Source organism: Strix uralensis, unplaced genomic scaffold, assembly GCF_047716275.1.
Source record: "Strix uralensis isolate ZFMK-TIS-50842 unplaced genomic scaffold, bStrUra1 scaffold_494, whole genome shotgun sequence".
Taxonomy (NCBI): Eukaryota; Metazoa; Chordata; class Aves; order Strigiformes; family Strigidae; genus Strix; species Strix uralensis.
The window spans coordinates 1-17269 of NW_027437088.1; the positions used below are offsets into that span (position 1 = coordinate 1).

The 17269-nt window shown below is 62.2% G+C and overlaps 2 protein-coding genes across 3 annotated transcripts; one reads left to right on the top strand and one right to left on the bottom strand.

Annotated features, from left to right (window-relative positions):
- Positions 1–522: 522 nt before the first annotated feature.
- LOC141939007 (uncharacterized) lies at positions 523–2854 on the top strand (the record flags this gene model as incomplete). Of its 2 annotated transcripts, XM_074858033.1 has the most annotated exon segments (4): positions 523–702; positions 1555–1675; positions 1921–2040; positions 2707–2854. In XM_074858033.1, coding segments are annotated over 4 exon segments (475 nt in total), but the record flags the coding sequence as incomplete, so codon positions are not given.
- A 3-nt stretch (positions 2855–2857) lies between these two features.
- Positions 2858–17175, bottom strand: KAT5 (lysine acetyltransferase 5). Its single transcript, XM_074858032.1, is given in 15 exon segments — positions 2858–3081; positions 3330–3411; positions 3974–4133; positions 5111–5217; positions 5919–6061; positions 6137–6226; positions 7662–7784; positions 7786–7911; positions 10240–10314; positions 12097–12177; positions 15242–15258; positions 15261–15377; positions 16492–16560; positions 16942–17008; positions 17120–17175. Coding segments are annotated over 15 exon segments (1404 nt in total). The 5' UTR covers positions 17132–17175; the 3' UTR covers positions 2858–2946.
- Positions 17176–17269: the final 94 nt, after the last annotated feature.

Below are 17269 nucleotides of genomic sequence, written 5' to 3' on the forward strand. Positions count from 1 at the left end.
TGGGGGGGTCTCGTGGGGAATCTGTGGGGCTGGGGGGGGTCCCTGTGGGGCGGGGGGGGGTCATGGGGGTCCCCATGGGGAATTTATGGGGCTGGGGGGGGGGATTGGGGGGTCCCTGCCATGGGGGTCCCGTGGGGAATTTATGGGGCTGGGGGGGGGATTGGGGGGTCTCTGTGGGTCTGGGGGGGGCCATGGGGGTCCCGTGGGGAAATTATGGGGCTGGGGGGGATCGGGGGGTCCCTGTGGGGCTGGGGGGAGCCCTGTGGGGTGGGGAGGGGGGGGCATGGGGGTCCCCTGTGGGGAATTTATGGGGCTGGGGGGAAATTGGGGGGCCCTGTGGGGCGGGGGGGGCAATGGGACATCATTCATGGGGGCCGGGGGGGGCCATGGGGGGTCCCGGGGCGGGGGGGGGGCGCTGAGGACACCCACAGAGGCCTCCCCCCACCCAGAACTACAACTCCCGCCATGCCCCGCGCCGCCGCCATTTTTTTCTCCACCCACCGTCGCCGCCGCCATTTCCCCTTCCGGCGCGGCGCAGTTACGTCACTTCCGCTTCCGTCATGGCGGCCGCGGTGCGGCTGCGGGCGGCTCCCAGCGCGGAGCAGCCCCGGCTCCCGGCCCAGCTCCTGCCCTGCCGGGTGGGGAGCGACGGACCCGCGCCCGTGGCCGCTTTTCTGCGGGTCCAGCCCGGCCGCGGCGGCGGTGAGGGAACCAGGGGGGGGAGGCTCCGGGGCGGGGGCCTGAGGGGCGCGGAAGCCGCTGTGGGATGGGGGGGGGGGGGGGAATGTGGGGTTGGGATGGGAGAAGGGGGGGACCTGGGGGGGGCTCCTGAGGGGGAGTTGGGGCTGCTGGGGGTGGGATGGGAGAGGGGGGGACCCGGGGGGGCTCCTGGGGGGTTGGGGGGGGGGTGTCTGGGGGGGAGCTGGGCTGCGATGGGAGAGGGGGGGACCCGGGGGGGCTCCTGAGGGAGTTGGGGCTGCTGGGGGGTTGGGATGGGAGAGGGGGGACCCGGGGGGGCTCCTGGGGGGTTGGGGGGGGGTGTCTGGGGGGAGCTGGGGTTGGGATGGGAGAGGGGGGGACCCGGGGGGCTCCTGGGGGGTTGGGGGGGGGTGTCTGGGGGGAGCTGGGGTTGGATGGGAGAGGGGGGACCCGGGGGGGCTCTGGGGGTTGGGGGGGGTGTCTGGGGGAGCTGGGGCTGCGATGGGAGAGGGGGAGACCCGGGGGGGCTGTGGGGGGGAGCTGGGGCTGGATGGGAGAGGGGGAGACCCGGGGGGGCTCCTGAGGGGTGGGGGGGGTGTTGGGGGGAGCTGGGGCTGGATGGAGAGGGGGGGGACCCAGGGGGGGTCTTTGGGGTGGGGGGGGCGCATCTGCAGGGGCTGCTGTGAGGTTTGAGAACCTGGGGGGGTGGCCTGGGGGGGGGGCGGGGGGGCTGCTGTGGGGCTGGGTGAGGGGGTTTGGGGGGCGAATCACTATGGGGCAGATTTGGGGGTGTTGAAACCCCCCCCCCCCAATTCCTTTCGCTCCCTTTCTTGCCCCCCCCCCCCCCCCCCCCAGAGCTATGGGCCTCATTTCGGGGGCGCCGCTTGGGGGGCCGGGAGCTGCCGCTGCCCCACGGCTACCGGGGGGTGCTGCTGCGGGAGGTGGAGCCCCCCCCGGTGACAACGGAGACCCCCAGGTGAGGGAGCCCCCCCTAGATGGTTTTGGGGTTCCCTGGTACATTTTGGGGTTCTGGGGGGGGGGGGTGTTGACCCCCTGGAGGATTTTCAGCCCCTTTATGGGGGGGATTTTGGGGTCCCTCAAAATATTTTTGAGGTTTCTGAGTTGTTGTGCCCCCCCCCCCCCCCCAAATTTTCAGAACAAATCAAGGGGATTTTGGGGCTCCCCAAATTTCCTTCTAGCTGACCTTTGACCCCCCGCCAGGACCGGTGGGTGACGGTGACGGGGACCTTCGATGTCATCACGGATTGGGGGGCTGACGCTGCCCCCCCCCCCATGGGGGGGCTGGCGCTGGCGCTGCAGTGGGGGCCCCTCGCCCACGCGGTGAGTCCTGGGCTCCCCATTTTGGGGGGGGTCCCCTGACCCCCTGGCTCCCCGTTTTTGGGGGTCCCCTGATCCCCTGGCTCCCCATTTTGGGGTGTCCTGAGCCCCTGGCTCCCTGTTTTGAGGGGGGGGTCCCCTGGCTCCCCATTTGGGGGGGGGGGGGCCTTGATCCCCTAGCTCCCCATTTTGGGGGGTGTCCCCTGATCCCCTCCTTCCCATTTTGGGGGTGACCCCCTGGCTCCCCATTTTGGGGTGTCCCAAGCCCCTGGCTCCCCGTTTTAGGGGGGGACCCCTGGCTCCCCATTTTGTGGAGGGGGGTGTCCCCTGACCCCCTGGCTCCCCATTTTTGGGGGGGGGGGTGTGTCCCCTGGCTCCCCATTTTAGGGCGCTCCCCTGACACCCTGGCTCCCCATTTTGGGGGGGGGGCCCTGACCCCCTCCTTTCCTTTTTGGGGGTGTCCCCCTAATCCCCTGGCTCCCCATTTTAGGGGTGACCCCTGGCTCCCCATTTTTGAGGGGGGGCCCTGATCCCCTGGCTCCCTGGTTTGTGGGGGGGGACGACCCCTGGCTCCCCATTTTGGGGGGTGTCCCCTGACCCCCTGGCTCCCCATTTTGGGGGGGGGCCCAACACCTGGGTCCTCCCTCACCCCTTTTCCCCCCCTCCCAGATCCACGCCCCCATCTCTGAGATTGACAGCAGTGAGGAGGAGGCGGAGCCCTGACAGGCCCCACCCACCCTAAGCCCCTCCCCTTGAGGAGGTGGAGTCTGTAGAAGCCACACCCCCTTCCCCATCTCCACTCTCAATAAAGCAGCTGAGCAACACCAAGTGATGATGTTTAATTAACGGCTGTATACTAATGAGAAGGGGGTGTGGCCTGAGTGGGCGTGGCGGGGGGGGGGCGTGGCCTCACCACTTGCCCCTTTTGCTCCAGTCCTTGGGGGTGAAGTGGAGGCACTTGGCGTCGATCCGCAGCACCCGCTTCAGCATCGCCCGCTCGTGCCCCTCCACGATGTCCTCCGACAGCGTCAGGATGTACTGGCCCTGCGTAAAAATCGGGGCGGGGGGGGTGTCCCCCAAATATTTTAGGCGGGGGTCTCCAAAGATTTAGGGACTCACAGGTATCCAGGAGTGAACCCCAACCCCCCCCCCCCAGGGTTGTGATGCTGCCAAGGGGAGTTGGTGTCCCCAGGTTTTTTCAGGGTGCTTCTTTCCCCCAACCCCGGGGGGACCCCGATATCTTGGGGGGGTGGGAGGGGGGGGGACACACACCCCCCGATATCTGGACGCACCTTGTAGTAGTTGATGAGGTTGAGGTACTGGAGGGTGGAGATGACGTCCTCCTTCTTGATGCTGGTGATCTCGCTGATCTCACTGGAGGGGGGGGAGGATTTGGGGGGGCTGGGAGGCGAGGGGTGGCACCCCCAGATCCCTTCAGCCCCCCCCCCAGTCCCCTCTGGGCCCCCCCAAACTCAAGGATACACACACACGCACCACCCCCACCCCCCCCCCCCAATTTTCCTCTATCCCAGGGAAGCCTGAGGGTGAGCGGAGGGGGCGTGGCCTCAGGGGAAAGGGGCGGGCTTAGGGCTGGCTGGGCGGGGCCTAAGAGTGCAGCCCTTAAGATTGACAGGAAAGGGGGTGGTGCTTGTGCACAGGGGTGTGGCCTGGGAAAGGGGGTGGGGCTTGGACTGCCCATTGACAGCTGGGGGAAGGGGTGTGGAGTCTAGAAGGGGTGTGGCCTTGGAGTGGGCGGGGCTTGGAGCACACCCTGCCTTATTATAAATGGGGGGGGGGGGCCTAGAATGTTGGGGCGGAGCTTTGGGTGGGGGGGCGGGGCCAGGAGCAGCAGCTGGTGCCCCGGGAGCACTTGAGGAGGGGGGTGGAGCCTCGGGGTGTGGGGGGGCGTGGCCTCCAGGGAGGGGGCGTGGCTTACTTGATGGTGATTTGGGGGCGCTCCCCCCCCTCGGCCTTCAGCCCCATGAGGATCTCCAGGATGGTTTGGGACCAGTAGCTGCGGTAGGAGAGGAGCCCCAAATCCGACAGCGGCTTTTCGGGGGTCCCCGTCTTCCCCTCCACCTTCGACAGCTCGTAGCCTGGGGGGGGGCACGACACGGAAAGTGGGGTGTCACACCGAGGCGGGCCCCCCCCCCACACCCTACAGAGGGGGTTTTGGGGTTCCCGCCCCTACCCCAGGGAGTCTGTAGAGTCCCTAAGGAGAGTTTTGGGGTCCCCCCCCAAATTCTCTTACCCCCCCCTTGAAGGCATTTTGGAGTCCTGGTGTACTTTGGGGTGTCCCAGGTGTATTTTGGGGTGTCCCAGGAGGGCTTTGGGCCCCATAAAAGGGGGTTTGGGTTCCCCCCCCCCACCATGTGGGTCTGTAGAGTCCCTAAGGGGATTTTTGGGGTCCCCCCCAGGTTCTATTACCCCACTGGAAGTGATTTTGGATCCCTGGGGTATTTTGGGGTGTCCCGGGGGGGGCTTTTACCCCATGAGAGGGATTTTGGGGTCCCCCCGCAACGGGTTTGGGGTCCCCCCCCCCAACCCCAGAGGGTCTGCAGGGTCACTGGGGAGGGGGGCGGATTTTGGGGCCCCTGGTGTATTTTGGGGCACCCTGGGCCTCCCGGGATGGTTTTTTGGGTCCCCCTCATGGCAGATTTTGCCCCACAAACATTTTTGGGGTTCCTGGTGCATTTTTGGGGCACCCCAGGGGGGTGCGTTGACCCCCTGGGAAGCTTTTCAGAGCCTTTGGGGGGGGGGGAGGAAGATTTTGGGGTCCCCCCCAAATATTATTGAGCTTTGCGAGTCGGTGTTGCCCCCCCCCAAAGGTTTCCCACACACATCAAGGGGATTTTGGGGACCCCCCCAAATATTTTTGGGGTTCCCTGGTGCGTTATTCCCTCCCCCCCCCCCCCATTTTAAAGATTTATTAGGTTTGAAGACTAACGGATTGCGGGGGGGTGTAGGGCTGACTTGGTGGGGTTGTGGGGCTCCCTAAATATTTGGGGGGTCCCTGGGATTTAGGGGGGTCCCCAGGGGTTTGGGGGGGTGGAAATTTGGGGGGGTCGCTCACTGAACTCGATGAGGAGCTTCCGTATGAGGAGCTTCCCGTAGCCCCGGCGCTGGTAGGGCGGCAGCGTCAGGATACAGGCCACGTTGTAATCCTCTGTCGGACTCCTTCTCCTGCGACCCCCCCCCCCCCAGCACCCCCAAAAATTACATGGTACCCCAAAACCACCCCAGGGATCCCCAACCCCCCCTAGGATCCACCAAACCACTCCAGGGATCCCCAAAACACCCCCAGGATCCCCAAACCTCCCCCAGGGATCCCTGAAACCCCCCCAGGGATCCCCAAACCCCCCCTAGGATCCACCAAACCACTCCAGGGATCCCCCAAACCCCCCCAGGGATCCTCGAACGCCCCCCCGGGATCCCGGACCCCCCCCCCAGGGATCCCCGCCCTGCCCCAGGATCCCCAACCCCCCCCAGGGATCCCCCAAACCACCCAGGGATCCCCTGACAACCCCCCCCCCAGAATCCCCAAACCCCCCCAAGATCCCCTCAGGGACCCCCCCCAAACACCCCTAGAACCTCAAAAATCCCCAGGGAGACCACCCCCAGCCCCCCAACCCCCCCAAAGACCCTTCCCCACCCCCTCAGCCCCCCCCCAGGGCCCCCCCCCGCCCCCCAACCCTCCCAGGGACCCCCCCCAAGCCCCCAAACCCCCCCCCCTCCCCAGGCTCCATCCTCACCCCTCTCCTGTCTCTCTATGACCCCTCCCCAACCTCCTCATCCCCCAGGGCTCCCCCCGCATCCCCCCACCTCCCTCAAAATCCTCTTTATCCCCCCAAAACCCCCCCCCTAAGGACCCCCCCCCCCACACCTTGGAGAAATAGCCGACGATGTGGAAGCCCTTGCAGTCGTACTCGGTCATGACGTAAAAAAGAAAAGGATCCGTGTCGTAATACAACGTCTTGTGGTCCAAAAAACACTTGGCCAAGAGGCAAAGATTCTGCGAATAACTCTGGGGGGGGGGGGTCCAGGGGAGTCAGAGAACACCCCAATATTTGTGTGTCCCCCCCCCAAATCCCTTTTTTACCTTATTTTTACGGCCGTCGATCTCGAAGAAGGAAATGGTGCCCTTGCGATAAATCTCGTTGCCCGGGGGGTGTCGTAGGTCGCATTTGGTCTTTGAAAGGGGGGGGGGGGGGGGGGCAAAAAAAAAAAAAAAGGGGGGGGTAAAAAGGGGGAGGTGGGGGGGGGAAATGGATCCATGGGGGGGGAATTTGGGGGGAAATATTGGGGTTTGGGGGGAGAGTTGGGTGCTCGGGGGGGATTGATGCTTCCGGGGGGGGGTGGGATGTCTTAAATCTGCCCTGGGGGGGGGTTGGTGTTACCCCCAGGGGGGGGCAGATCGACTCTGGGGGTACCCAAGGAGGGTGGATTCACCCTGAGGGGGTCCCCAAACCCCCTAGGGGCGTTCCACAATGGTTGAGGGGGGGTTGGTGTTACCCTGGGGGTCCCCAAGTTCCCCCAAGGAGGGCAGATCCATCCCGGGGGAGCCTCAAATCCCCCCAGGGGGGTCCTAAACCCCCCCCGAAAGGTCCTAAATCACCCCAGAAAGGTCCTAAATCACCCCAGGGGGGTCCCCAATTGTTGTGGGGGGTCCCCAATTGTGCAGGGGACGGTCAGTGTTAACCTGGGGGTCCCCAAGTTACCTCCAGGAAGGCAGATCATCCCGGGGGAAGCCTCAAATCCCCCCGGGGGGTCCTAAACCCCCCCCCAAAAGTCCTAAATCACCCCAGAAAAGTCCTAAATCACCCCAGAAAGGTCCTAAATCACCCCAGGGGGGTCCCCAATTGTTGTGGGGGTTCCCAATTGTTCAGGGGAGGGTTGGTGTTAATCTGGGGGTCCCCAAGTTCCCCCAAGGAGGGCAGATCCATCCCGGGGGAGCCTCAAATCCCCCCAGGGGGGTCCTAAACCCCCCCCGAAAAGTCCTAAATCACCCCAGAAAGGTCCTAAATCACCCCAGGGGGGTCCCCAATTGTTGTGGGGGGTCCCAATTGTGCAGGGGACGGTCAGTGTTAACCTGGGGGGTCCCCAAGTTACCTCAAGGAAGGCAGATCCATCCCGGGGGAGCCTCAAATCCCCCCAGGGGGGTCCTAAACCCCCCCCCAAAAAGTCCTAAATCACCCCAGAAAAGTCCTAAATCACCCCAGGGGGGTCCCCAATTGTTGTGGGGTTCCCCAATTGTTCAGGGGAGGGTTGGTGTTAATCTGGGGGTCCCCAAGTTCCCCAAGGAGGGCAGATCCACCCCGGGGGAGCCTCAAATCCCCCCAGGGGGGTCCTAACCCCCCCCAAAAGTCCTAAATCACCCCAGAAAAGTCCTAAATCACCCCAGGGGGGTCCCCAATTGTTGTGGGGGTTCCCCAATTGTTCAGGGGAGGGTTGGTGTTAATCTGGGGGTCCCCAAGTTCCCCCAAGGAGGGCAGATCCACCCCGGGGGAGCCTCAAATCCCCCCAGGGGGGTCCTAAACCCGCCCAAAAAGTCCTAAATCACCCCAGGGGGGTCCCTAATTGTTGGGGGGGGTGGTCCCCAGTCGTTGTAGGGGGCGGTTCCTTACCAGGTGACGCTGGAGGCAGCGGAGGCTGTGGCCGTACTTGAGGCAGAACTCGCAGAGGTAGAGGACGGGCAGCGCCGTCAGCTCCTGGGGGTACGGGGAGAAGTACCAGGGTTTGAGGCGGTGCCCGCCCCAGCTCGATGCACTCGATGTTTTTCATCCGCGTGACGATGTCGTCGTGGCTCCGGTCCGACACCAGGCTGCCCGTCATCCGTGGCGCCGAGGGGGCCCCGTCCGATGAGTCCTGAGAGTCCTGGTGGGTGGGGGGGATGTTGGGGTTACCCCCAGGGCTGAGCCCCTTCATGCTGCCTGGGGGCTGAGTCGCCCTTCCCCTGCCTCACTTTCCCCACTTTAAGGCTGTTTTCCCCCCTTTTAGGCCCCATTTCCCCTCCCCTGCCTCACTTTCCCCACTTCAAAGCCGTTTTTTTCCCCCTTTTAGGCCCCATTTTCCCTCCTCTATCTCAGTTTCCCTCATACAGGTGCCGCTTCTTCCCCCTTGTGCCTCAATTTCCCCATTTTAAGGCTGTTTTCCCCCCTTTTAGGCCCCATTTATCCATCCCCTGCCTCACTTTCCCGAGTTTAAAGCCAGTTTTTTCCTTCTTTTAGGCCCCATTTCCTCTCCCCTGCCTCACTTTCCCCACTTCAAAGCAGATTTTCCCCCTTTCTAGGCCCCATTTTCCCTCCCTTTCCTCACTTTCCCCACTTTAAAGCCCTTTTTTCTCTTTTAGGCCCCATTTTCCCTCCCCTGCCTCACTTTCCCCACTTTAAGGCTGTTTTTTCCCTCTTTTAGGCCCCATTTTCCCTCCTCTACCTCAGTTTCCCTCAAACAGGTGCCGCTTCTTCCCCTTGTGCCTCAGTTTCCCCATTTCAGGGCTCTTTTCCCCTTTTAGGCCCCATTCTCCCTCCCCTGCCTCACTTTCCCCACTTTAAAGCCCTTTTTTCTCTTTTAGGCCCCATTTTCCCTCCCCTGCCTCACTTTCCCCACTTTAAGGCTGTTTTTTCCCTTTTTAGGCCCTCTTTTGCCACACCTGCCTCAGTTTCCCCACTTTAAAGCCGTTTTTTTTCCCCCTTTTAGGCCCATTCTCCCTCCCCTGCCTCACTTTCCCCACTTCAAAGCATATTTTTCCCCTTTCTAGCCCCATTTTCCCTCCCTTCCCTCACTTTCCCCACTTTAAAGCTGTTTTATCCCCCTTTTAGGCCCCATTTCCCCTCCCCTACCTCAGTTTCCCTCATACAGGTGCCGCTTCTTCCCCTTGTGCCTCAGTTTCCCCATTTTAGGGCTCTTTTCCCACTTTTTTTTGCCCCATTTATCCATCCCCTGTCTCACTTTCCCAAGTTTAAAGCCAGTTTATCCCCTTTTAGGCCCCATTTTCTCTCCTTTGCCTCACTTTCCCGAGTTTAAAGACATTTTTTCCCTCTTTTAGGCCCCATTTTCCCTCCTCTACCTCAGTTTCCCTCATACAGGTGCCGCTTCTTCCCCCTTGTGCCTCAGTTTCCCCATTTTAGGGCTGTTTTTCCCCTTTTTTGCCCCATTTATCCATCCCTTGCCTCACTTTCCCCCCTTTAAAGCCGTTTTTTTCCCACTTTTAAGCCCCATTTTCCCTCCCTTTCCTCACTTTCCCCACTTTAAAGCCCTTTTTCCTCTTTTAGGCCCCTTTTTCCCTCTCCTGCCTCACTTTCCCCATTTTAAAGACATTTTTTCTCTCTTTTAGGCCTTATTTTGTCTCTTTTACCTCAGTTTCCCTCATACAGGTGCCGCTTCTTCCCCCTTGTGCCTCAGTTTCCCCATTTTAGGGCTGTTTTTCCCCTTTTTTGCCCCATTTATCCATCCCCTGCCTCACTTTCCCCCCTTTAAAGCCGTTTTTTCCCACTTTTAAGCCCCATTTTCCCTCCCTTTCCTCACTTTCCCCACTTTAAAGCCCTTTTTCCTCTTTTAGGCCCCTTTTTCCCTCTCCTGCCTCACTTTCCCCATTTTAAAGACATTTTTTCTCTCTTTTAGGCCTTATTTTGTCTCTTTTACCTCAGTTTCCCTCATACAGGTGCCGCTTCTTCCCCCTTGTGCCTCAGTTTCCCCATTTTAGGGCTGTTTTTCCCCTTTTTTGCCCCATTTATCCATCCCCTGCCTCACTTTCCCCCCTTTAAAGCCGTTTTTTCCCACTTTTAGGCCCCATTTCCCCTCCCTTTCCTCACTTTCCCCACTTTAACGCCCTTTTTCCTCTTTTAGGCCCCTTTTTCCCTCCCCTGCCTCACTTTCCCCATTTTAAAGACATTTTTTCTCTCTTTTAGGCCTTATTTTCTCTCTTTTACCTCAGTTTCCCTCATACAGGTGCCGCTTCTTCCCCCTTGTGCCTCAGTTTCCCCATTTCAGGGCTGTTTTTTCCCTTTTAGGCCCCATTTTCCCTCCCCTGACTCACTTTCCCCACCTCAAGGCTGTTTGTTTCTCCCTCCCCCCGTCCCCCCCCGCTGCCCCCAGACCTTCACCACTGGGCCACCCCCTCCCCCCCAGTGTCCCCCACCCTCCCAGTGCCCCCCAGTGTCCCCCAGTCCCTCCCAGTGCCCCCCCCCGTGTCCCCCCCCCAACCTCATCGGTGCCCAAACAGGCCGATTTCCTCTTGCGTCCCGGCTGGGCGGCCACTGCCCGGCGAGCGGAGCCGTTCTGCAATGGGGGGGGGGGTGTGTGTGTGTGTCACACACACCCCCCCCTGCACCCCAAAACCTCCCCCCAGGACCTGAGGACCCCCCCCAGCACCTGGTGACCCCCCCCAATGATCATAAGACCCCCCCAAAGGGGCCAAAAACCCCACCTAGGGCTTAGGGACAAGCCCCCACCCCTCTTCCCGGCCTTGGGGACCCCCCCCAGGGCCAAGGGTCCCCCCCAAAGGACTGGAGACACCCCCCAGGGTTTGGGGGCCCCCCCATAAGAGACTAGAGACCCCCCCAGGAGTCAGGGGACACCCCCAAGGGACAAGACCCCCCCCCCAGGGCTTAGGGACCCCCCCAGGGTTTGGGGACCCCCCCCCAACAGACTGAAGCCCCCCCCCCGAGCTTGGGGACCCCCCCCAGGGCTTGGGGACCCCCCCGAGGGACTGGGGATCCCCCCAGTTTGGGTGGGGGGGTTACTGGGGGGTTACTGGGAGGACTGGGAGGTGCTACTGGGAAGGGGGGTGAGTCCTAAGTGGCACCTGTGTTGATAAGAGATTAGCGAGCAATTACTGGTTGGTTACTGGTCTTACTGGTTAGTTACTGGTTAGTATTGGTTGGCTACTAGTTAGTATGGGTCAGTTACTGGTGTTACTGACTGGTTACTGGTTAGATACTGGTTAGTACTGGTCAGTTACTGGTATTAGTGGTTGGTTACTGGTTAGATACTGGTTAGTACTGGTTAGTTACTGGTATTATTAGTTGGTTACTGGTTAATACTGGTCAGTTACTGGTGTTATTGATTGGCTACTGGTTAGATACTGACTAGTACTGGTTAGTTACTGATCTTATTAGTTGGTTACTGGTTAGTACTGGTCAGTTAGTGGTGTTACTGGTTGGCTACTGGTTAGATACTGGTTAGTACTGATGAGTTACTGGTGTTAGTGGTTGGTTACTGGTTAGATATTGGTTAGTTACTGATCATATTAGTTGGTTACTGGTCAGCACTCGTCAGTTACTGGTGTTAGTGTTTGGTTACTGGTTAGATATCGGTTAGTTACTGATCTTATTAGTCGTTACTGGTTAGTAGTGGTCAGTTACTGGTGTGTTTGGTTACTGGTTAGATACTTGTTAGTACTGGTTAGTGACTGATCTTATTAGTTGGCTAGTGGTTAGTTACTACTAGTCAGTTACTGGTACTACTGGTTGGTTACTGGTTAGATATGCGTTAGTACTGGTTACTGGTATTACTCAAGATTTATCAGCTTTACTGAAACACTACTGGTTTTACTGGGAAGCACTGGGAAATGATTGGTGTTACTGGGAAGCTACATAATCAATGCCCTTACTAGGTACTGGTGTTACTGGTTAGTTACTAGTGTTACTGGTTAGCTACTGTAAATTTATCTGCTTTACTGACAAAACACCGGTGTTATTGGGAAGTTACTGGTCTTACTGGGAAATGAGCAGTTGCTACTGGTGTGAATGAAAACTCACCACAGAGTTATTGCTCTTACCAGTTAGTTACTGGTGTTACTAGTTAGTTACTGGTGTTATCAGCCAGCTACTAGTGTTACTGGGCAGCTACTACTTTTATTAAGGGTATACTAGTATTACTGGAATGTACTGGGAACTACTGGTATTACTGGAAAACTGCTACCTGATACCGGTGGGAACACGAAGTTTCTGACCAGGTACTGCTGCTACTGGGTAGTTACTGGTGTTACTGGAGGGGTTGCTGGTGTTACTGGGTGCTTACTGGTGTTACTGGGTGGTTACTGGGATGTACTGGTCTCACCTGGGGGAAGACGGAGGCCTGCGAGGTCTCGGTGGCGGCAGGGACGGGGGTGGCAGGTGACACTACCTCCACCTTACGCTTCTGCGGGGACACCCGTCAGTCCCTCCCAGTCCCTCCCAGTCCCTCCCAGTAAGGCCCAGCCCAGCTGCTGGGTGGCAACTGGGAGCAGTAAGAGGCTCTGTTGCCTCTCCCCAGTGCTCCCAGTATTGCCCCAGTAGCCCCTAGCACTTCCCAATGCCCCCCTCCAGTGCTCCCAGTATCACCCCAGCAGCCCCCCAGTGCTCCCAGTATCGCCCCAGAAGCCCCCAGACATCCCCAGTATCCCTCCAGTGCTCCCAGTATCCCCCCAGCAGCCCCCCAGTGCTCCCAGTATCACCCCAGTAGCCCCTAGAGCTCCCCAGTATAACCCCAGTGCTCCCAGTATCACCCCAGCAACCCCCCAGTGCTCCCAGTATAGCCCCAGCACAGCTCTAGCCCGGGAGGGGGAGGCTCGGGGAACACCCCACCACAGGGATGGGGACATCCTGGGGACAGTGACCCACTGGGGACAAAACCAGGGACCCCCTGGGGTCAGAGACAGTGACAGGGACCTGTTGGGGACAAGGACAGTGACAAGGACCCACTGGGGACAGGGACAGCATGGGGGAACCCTTGGGGACAGGGGTGGGGACCCGTTGGGGACAAAACTAGGGACCCACTGGCGACAGGGACCTGTTGGGGACACACCCAGACACCCACTGGGGACAGGGACAGTGATCTGTTGGGGGACAAGGACAGCGACGAGGACCCACTGGGGACAGACCCAGGAACCCACTGGGGACAGGAACAGTGTTGGGGACCCCTTGGGGACAAAACCAGGGACCCACTGGGGATGGGGACAGTGTTGGGGACCCATTGGGGACAAAACCAGGGACCCACTGGGGACAGAGACAGTGACAGGGAACTATTGGGGACAAGGACAGTGACAAGGACCCACTGGGGACAGGGACAGTGTTGGGGAACCCTTGGGGACAGGGGTGGGGACCCGTTGGGGACAAAACTAGGGACCCACTGGTGACAGGGACCTGTTGGGGACACACCCAGACACCCACTGGGGACAGGGACAGTGACCTGTTGGGGGACAAGGACAGCGACGAGGACCCACTGGGGACAGACCCAGGAACCCACTGGGGACAGGGACAGTGTTGGGGACACCTTGGGGACAAGGATGGGGACCCGATGGGGACAAAACCAGGGACCCAATGGGGATGGGGACAGTGTTGGGGACCCATTGGGGACAAAACCAGGGACCCACTGGGGACAGAGGCAGCGACACGGACCTGTTGGGGACAAGGACAGTGACAAGGACCCACTGGGGACAGGGACAGTGTTGGGGACCCCTTGGGGACAAGGATGGGGACCCGTTGGGGACAAAACCAGGGACCCACTGGTGACAGGGACCTGTTGGGGACAGACCCAGGGACCCCCTGGGGACAAGGATGGTGACAAAGACCCTCCAAAACCAAGGGCCACCATGGCAGGGGAGGACACACACACACACACACGGGGGAGGGGGGGCCACCACAGGACCTGTCAGGGGGACACCCCGGGGCTATTTTTGGGGCCGTTTAGGGGCCATTTGGGACTAGTTGGGGCTACTTGGGGACATTTAGGGACATTTGGGGCCCCTGGGGGTTACCGTGGGGCGCTGGCCGCCGGGCGGGGGGGCCGGGGGGGGCTCGGCCTCGCTCTCCTTGGGCAGGTGAAAGCGAAGGGTGATCTGAACCGGCACCGGCACCCGTCCCTGTCCCCGAGCCCGGTGGCCCCGGTGGCCCCGGTGGCCCCGGCAAGCTCTTCCCGCTGGCGGGGGCCGCCGGCAACGCCAGGTCAGGCTCTTCCTCTGCGCCGGGAGGAAGAGGAGGCATTTAGGGGGGGGGGGGGGGGACATTGTTGGGGGGGGGGGTGGGGAGGGGGGGGACACACGACACACACGGGGACAAAGCCACCGTGTGGCTTTGGGGGACAAAAAAGGGGTGGTGGCCCCCCCCCACCCCCCCCGCCCCGCCAGCAGGGTGGCCCCCACCACCCGCCCCCCCCCCGCCCCCCACTGGCTCCTCCCCAGGTGACCGGGATGTCCCCAAGGTCCCGTTAGTGGGGTTTGGGGGTGTCCCCAAGGTCCCGTAGGGGTGTCCCCAAGGGTTTGGGGTGGCCCCTGAAAAGGGGAGGGGGGCGAGGGAGGAAGGGAAGTGGGGGGGGGCGGGGGCGTGTCTGGGGATGTCCCTTGGGTCTGGATGTCCCCACCCTCCCCTTCCAGGGGTGGCCCCAGGGTTGGGGGGGGGGGTGGGTGACACAGGGGGGTGGCTCCTGACTCTGGGTGTCCCCAACAGCTCCTGGGGTCCCCCCCAAAAGGGGGTCGGGGGAGGTGTGTGGTTCCCCCCCCCCTCCAACCTCAACCCTGAGGGGGTTTGGGGACGTCCCTCAGCTCTGGGTCTGTCCCCAACAGCTCCGTGTGTCCCCTCCTGGCTCCAGGGGTGTCCCCTGGCCCTGAGGTGTGTCCCCAAGACTGTCCCCTGTCCCCACGCTGGCCCTTGGCCCCTTGGGGGTGTCCCCCCAGGACTGTCCCCTGTCCCCTGTCCCTGCCGTGTCCCCTCAGCGCCGGCCCTCGTCTCCGTGCTGTCCCCCACGCTGTCCCCCCAGGCCTTTCTCCTGTCCCCACGCTGGCCCTTGTCCCTGATAGTGTCCCCAATACTGTCCCTTGTCCCTGTGCTGTCCCTGGTGGCCCCCCCAGGCCTGTCCCCTGTCCCCAGTGTCCCCCCCAGCTGTCCCCATAGCTCCACCCCAGCTGTCCTCTGTCCCTGGTGTCCCCCAGGGCTGTCCCCTGTCCCAGTGTCCCCCCAGGGCTGTCCCCAAAGCCCCCCCAAGTTGTCCCCTGTCCCCATAGCGCCCCCCCAAGCTGTCCCCTGTCCCCACAGCCCCCCTCAGCTATCCCCAGTGTCCCCCCATCTGTCCCCTGTCCCCATCGCATCCCCCAGAACCACCTCCCTGTCCCCCCATCCCTCACCCCCCAACTCTCTCCCCCACCCCCCCATCTTGTTCACCACCACCCCCCCCCCCCCTCATGCCGTGTCCCCAAGCTGTCCCCGATGTCCCCAAGCTGTCCCCTCACCGGGTCGCGCTCGGGGAGCCGGGCCGGGAGCCGGGCAGCCCGTTCTTGGTGGGGGTCTTGGCTTCTTTCCGCGGCACCTGCACCCGCTTCAGGTCCAGCCGGTCGTGTGTCACCCATTCGTCCAGCCGCTTGTTGACTGGGGACACAGGCGGGGTGACGATGGCACCCCCGGGTCCCCCCATAGTCTCTCCAGGTCCCCCCATAGCCCCTGTGGCCCCCCGTTGTCCCTCTGTGTCCCCCCATGGCTCCTCTCATGGCTCCTTCAGGTCCCCACCCTGCTCTTGGAGACAAATATGGGGTGACAGAGGGGTGCTGGCACCCCTGGGACCCCCCCATGTCCCCTTATACCCCCCCCATGACCTCACCCTACTCTTGGGGACAAATATAGGGGTGAAACAGGGGTGCTGGCACCCCTAGGACACCCCCATAGTCTCCTCTACACACTCTCCATGTCCCCACCCTACTTTTGGGGACACACATGGGGTCACAAGGGGATGCTGGCCCCCTCAGACCCCCCCATGTCCCACTATACCCCCCTCCATGTCCCCACCCCATTCTTGGGGACACACACAGGGGTGACAGAAGGGTGCTGGCACGCCTCAGACCCCCCCATGTCCCCACCCTACTCTTGGGGACACACATAGGGTGACAGGGATGTGCTGGCACCCCTTGGACCCTCCCATGTCCCCCCATGTCCCCCTATATCCCCTCCATGTCCCCACCCCATTCTTGGGGACACCAGGGGACACACATGGAGGTGACAAAGGGGTGCTGGCACCCCTCAGACCCCCGATGTCCCCCTACACCCCCTCCATGTCCCCACCCTGCTCTTGGGGACACCAGGGGACACACATGGAGGTGACAAAGGGGTGCTGGCACCCCTCAGACCCCCCGATGTCCCCCTACACCCCCTCCATGTCCCCACCCTACTCTTGGAGACACAGATGGGGGTGACAAAGGAGTGCTGGCACCCTTAGGACCCCCCCCACGTCTCCCTACACCCCCTCCATGTCCCCACCCCGCTCTTGGGGACACACATGGGGGTGACAACAGGGTGCTGGCACCCCTGGGACCGCCCCATGTCCCCCCATAGTCCCGCTGTATCTCCTCTATGTCCCCCCCCCCAGCCCTTGGGGACACCAGGGAACACCGGTGGGGCGGTGTCTTCCCCATCCCCATGTCCCCCCCATGTCCCCATGACCCCCCTGTGTCCCCGTGTCCCCCCCACGTCCCCGTGTCCCCCCACTCACAGTCGATGTAGTGGACGTAGAAGAGTTTCCTCCCGCTGATGTCCTTCACGCTCAGGATTTCAGCCAGCGCTGGGGGGGGGGGTGGGGTGTGTGGTGTCACCACCCCCCTTTTGGGGTCACACCCCCCCCCTTCGGGGCCCCCCAAAACCCCCAGGGGACCCCCAGACCCCCCCCAGCCTGGGATGTGCCTCTTTAAGTCCCCCCCCACCCCCCCAATATACCCCCCAACCCCACAAGCCCCGCCCCTCTCTCCTGAAGCCACGCCCCCGCGCCAAAGCCACGCCCCCTCCCTGCCACAAACCCTATCCAAGCCCCCCCCCCCCCCGCGCGCACCACGCCCCCTTCCCCCAATCCCCATCAGGCCACGCCCCCCTTGCGCGCAGACCACGCCCGTTTCCCCTCATAGGCTCCTCCCCCTCCAAGCCCCGCCCCCGTCCCCGCCCCGCTCACGCCACTCATCCTCGTTGTCCTGGTTACGGCGCAGGACGGGCAGGCGGCAGCCCTCGGACACTTCCCCCTGCGAGGGAACGGGGGGGGGGGAGCGTCAGCCCAGGGGGGTCCCCGGGGATCCCCACAACCCCGGGGGGGGTTCCCCGTTCCCCCGCCCCCCCTCCCCCCCCTTCCTCACCACCTCCGCCATCCTCCCGGCCTCCGCTTCCGGGCCGCCGGACCTACTTCCGGGATTTGCCCCGCCCCTTCCGGTTCCACCGCGGGGGGGGGAAAGAGGCCACGCCCCCTCCCTCCCAGCCTATGTCGAAAGGGGCGGGGCCTTCCCGGC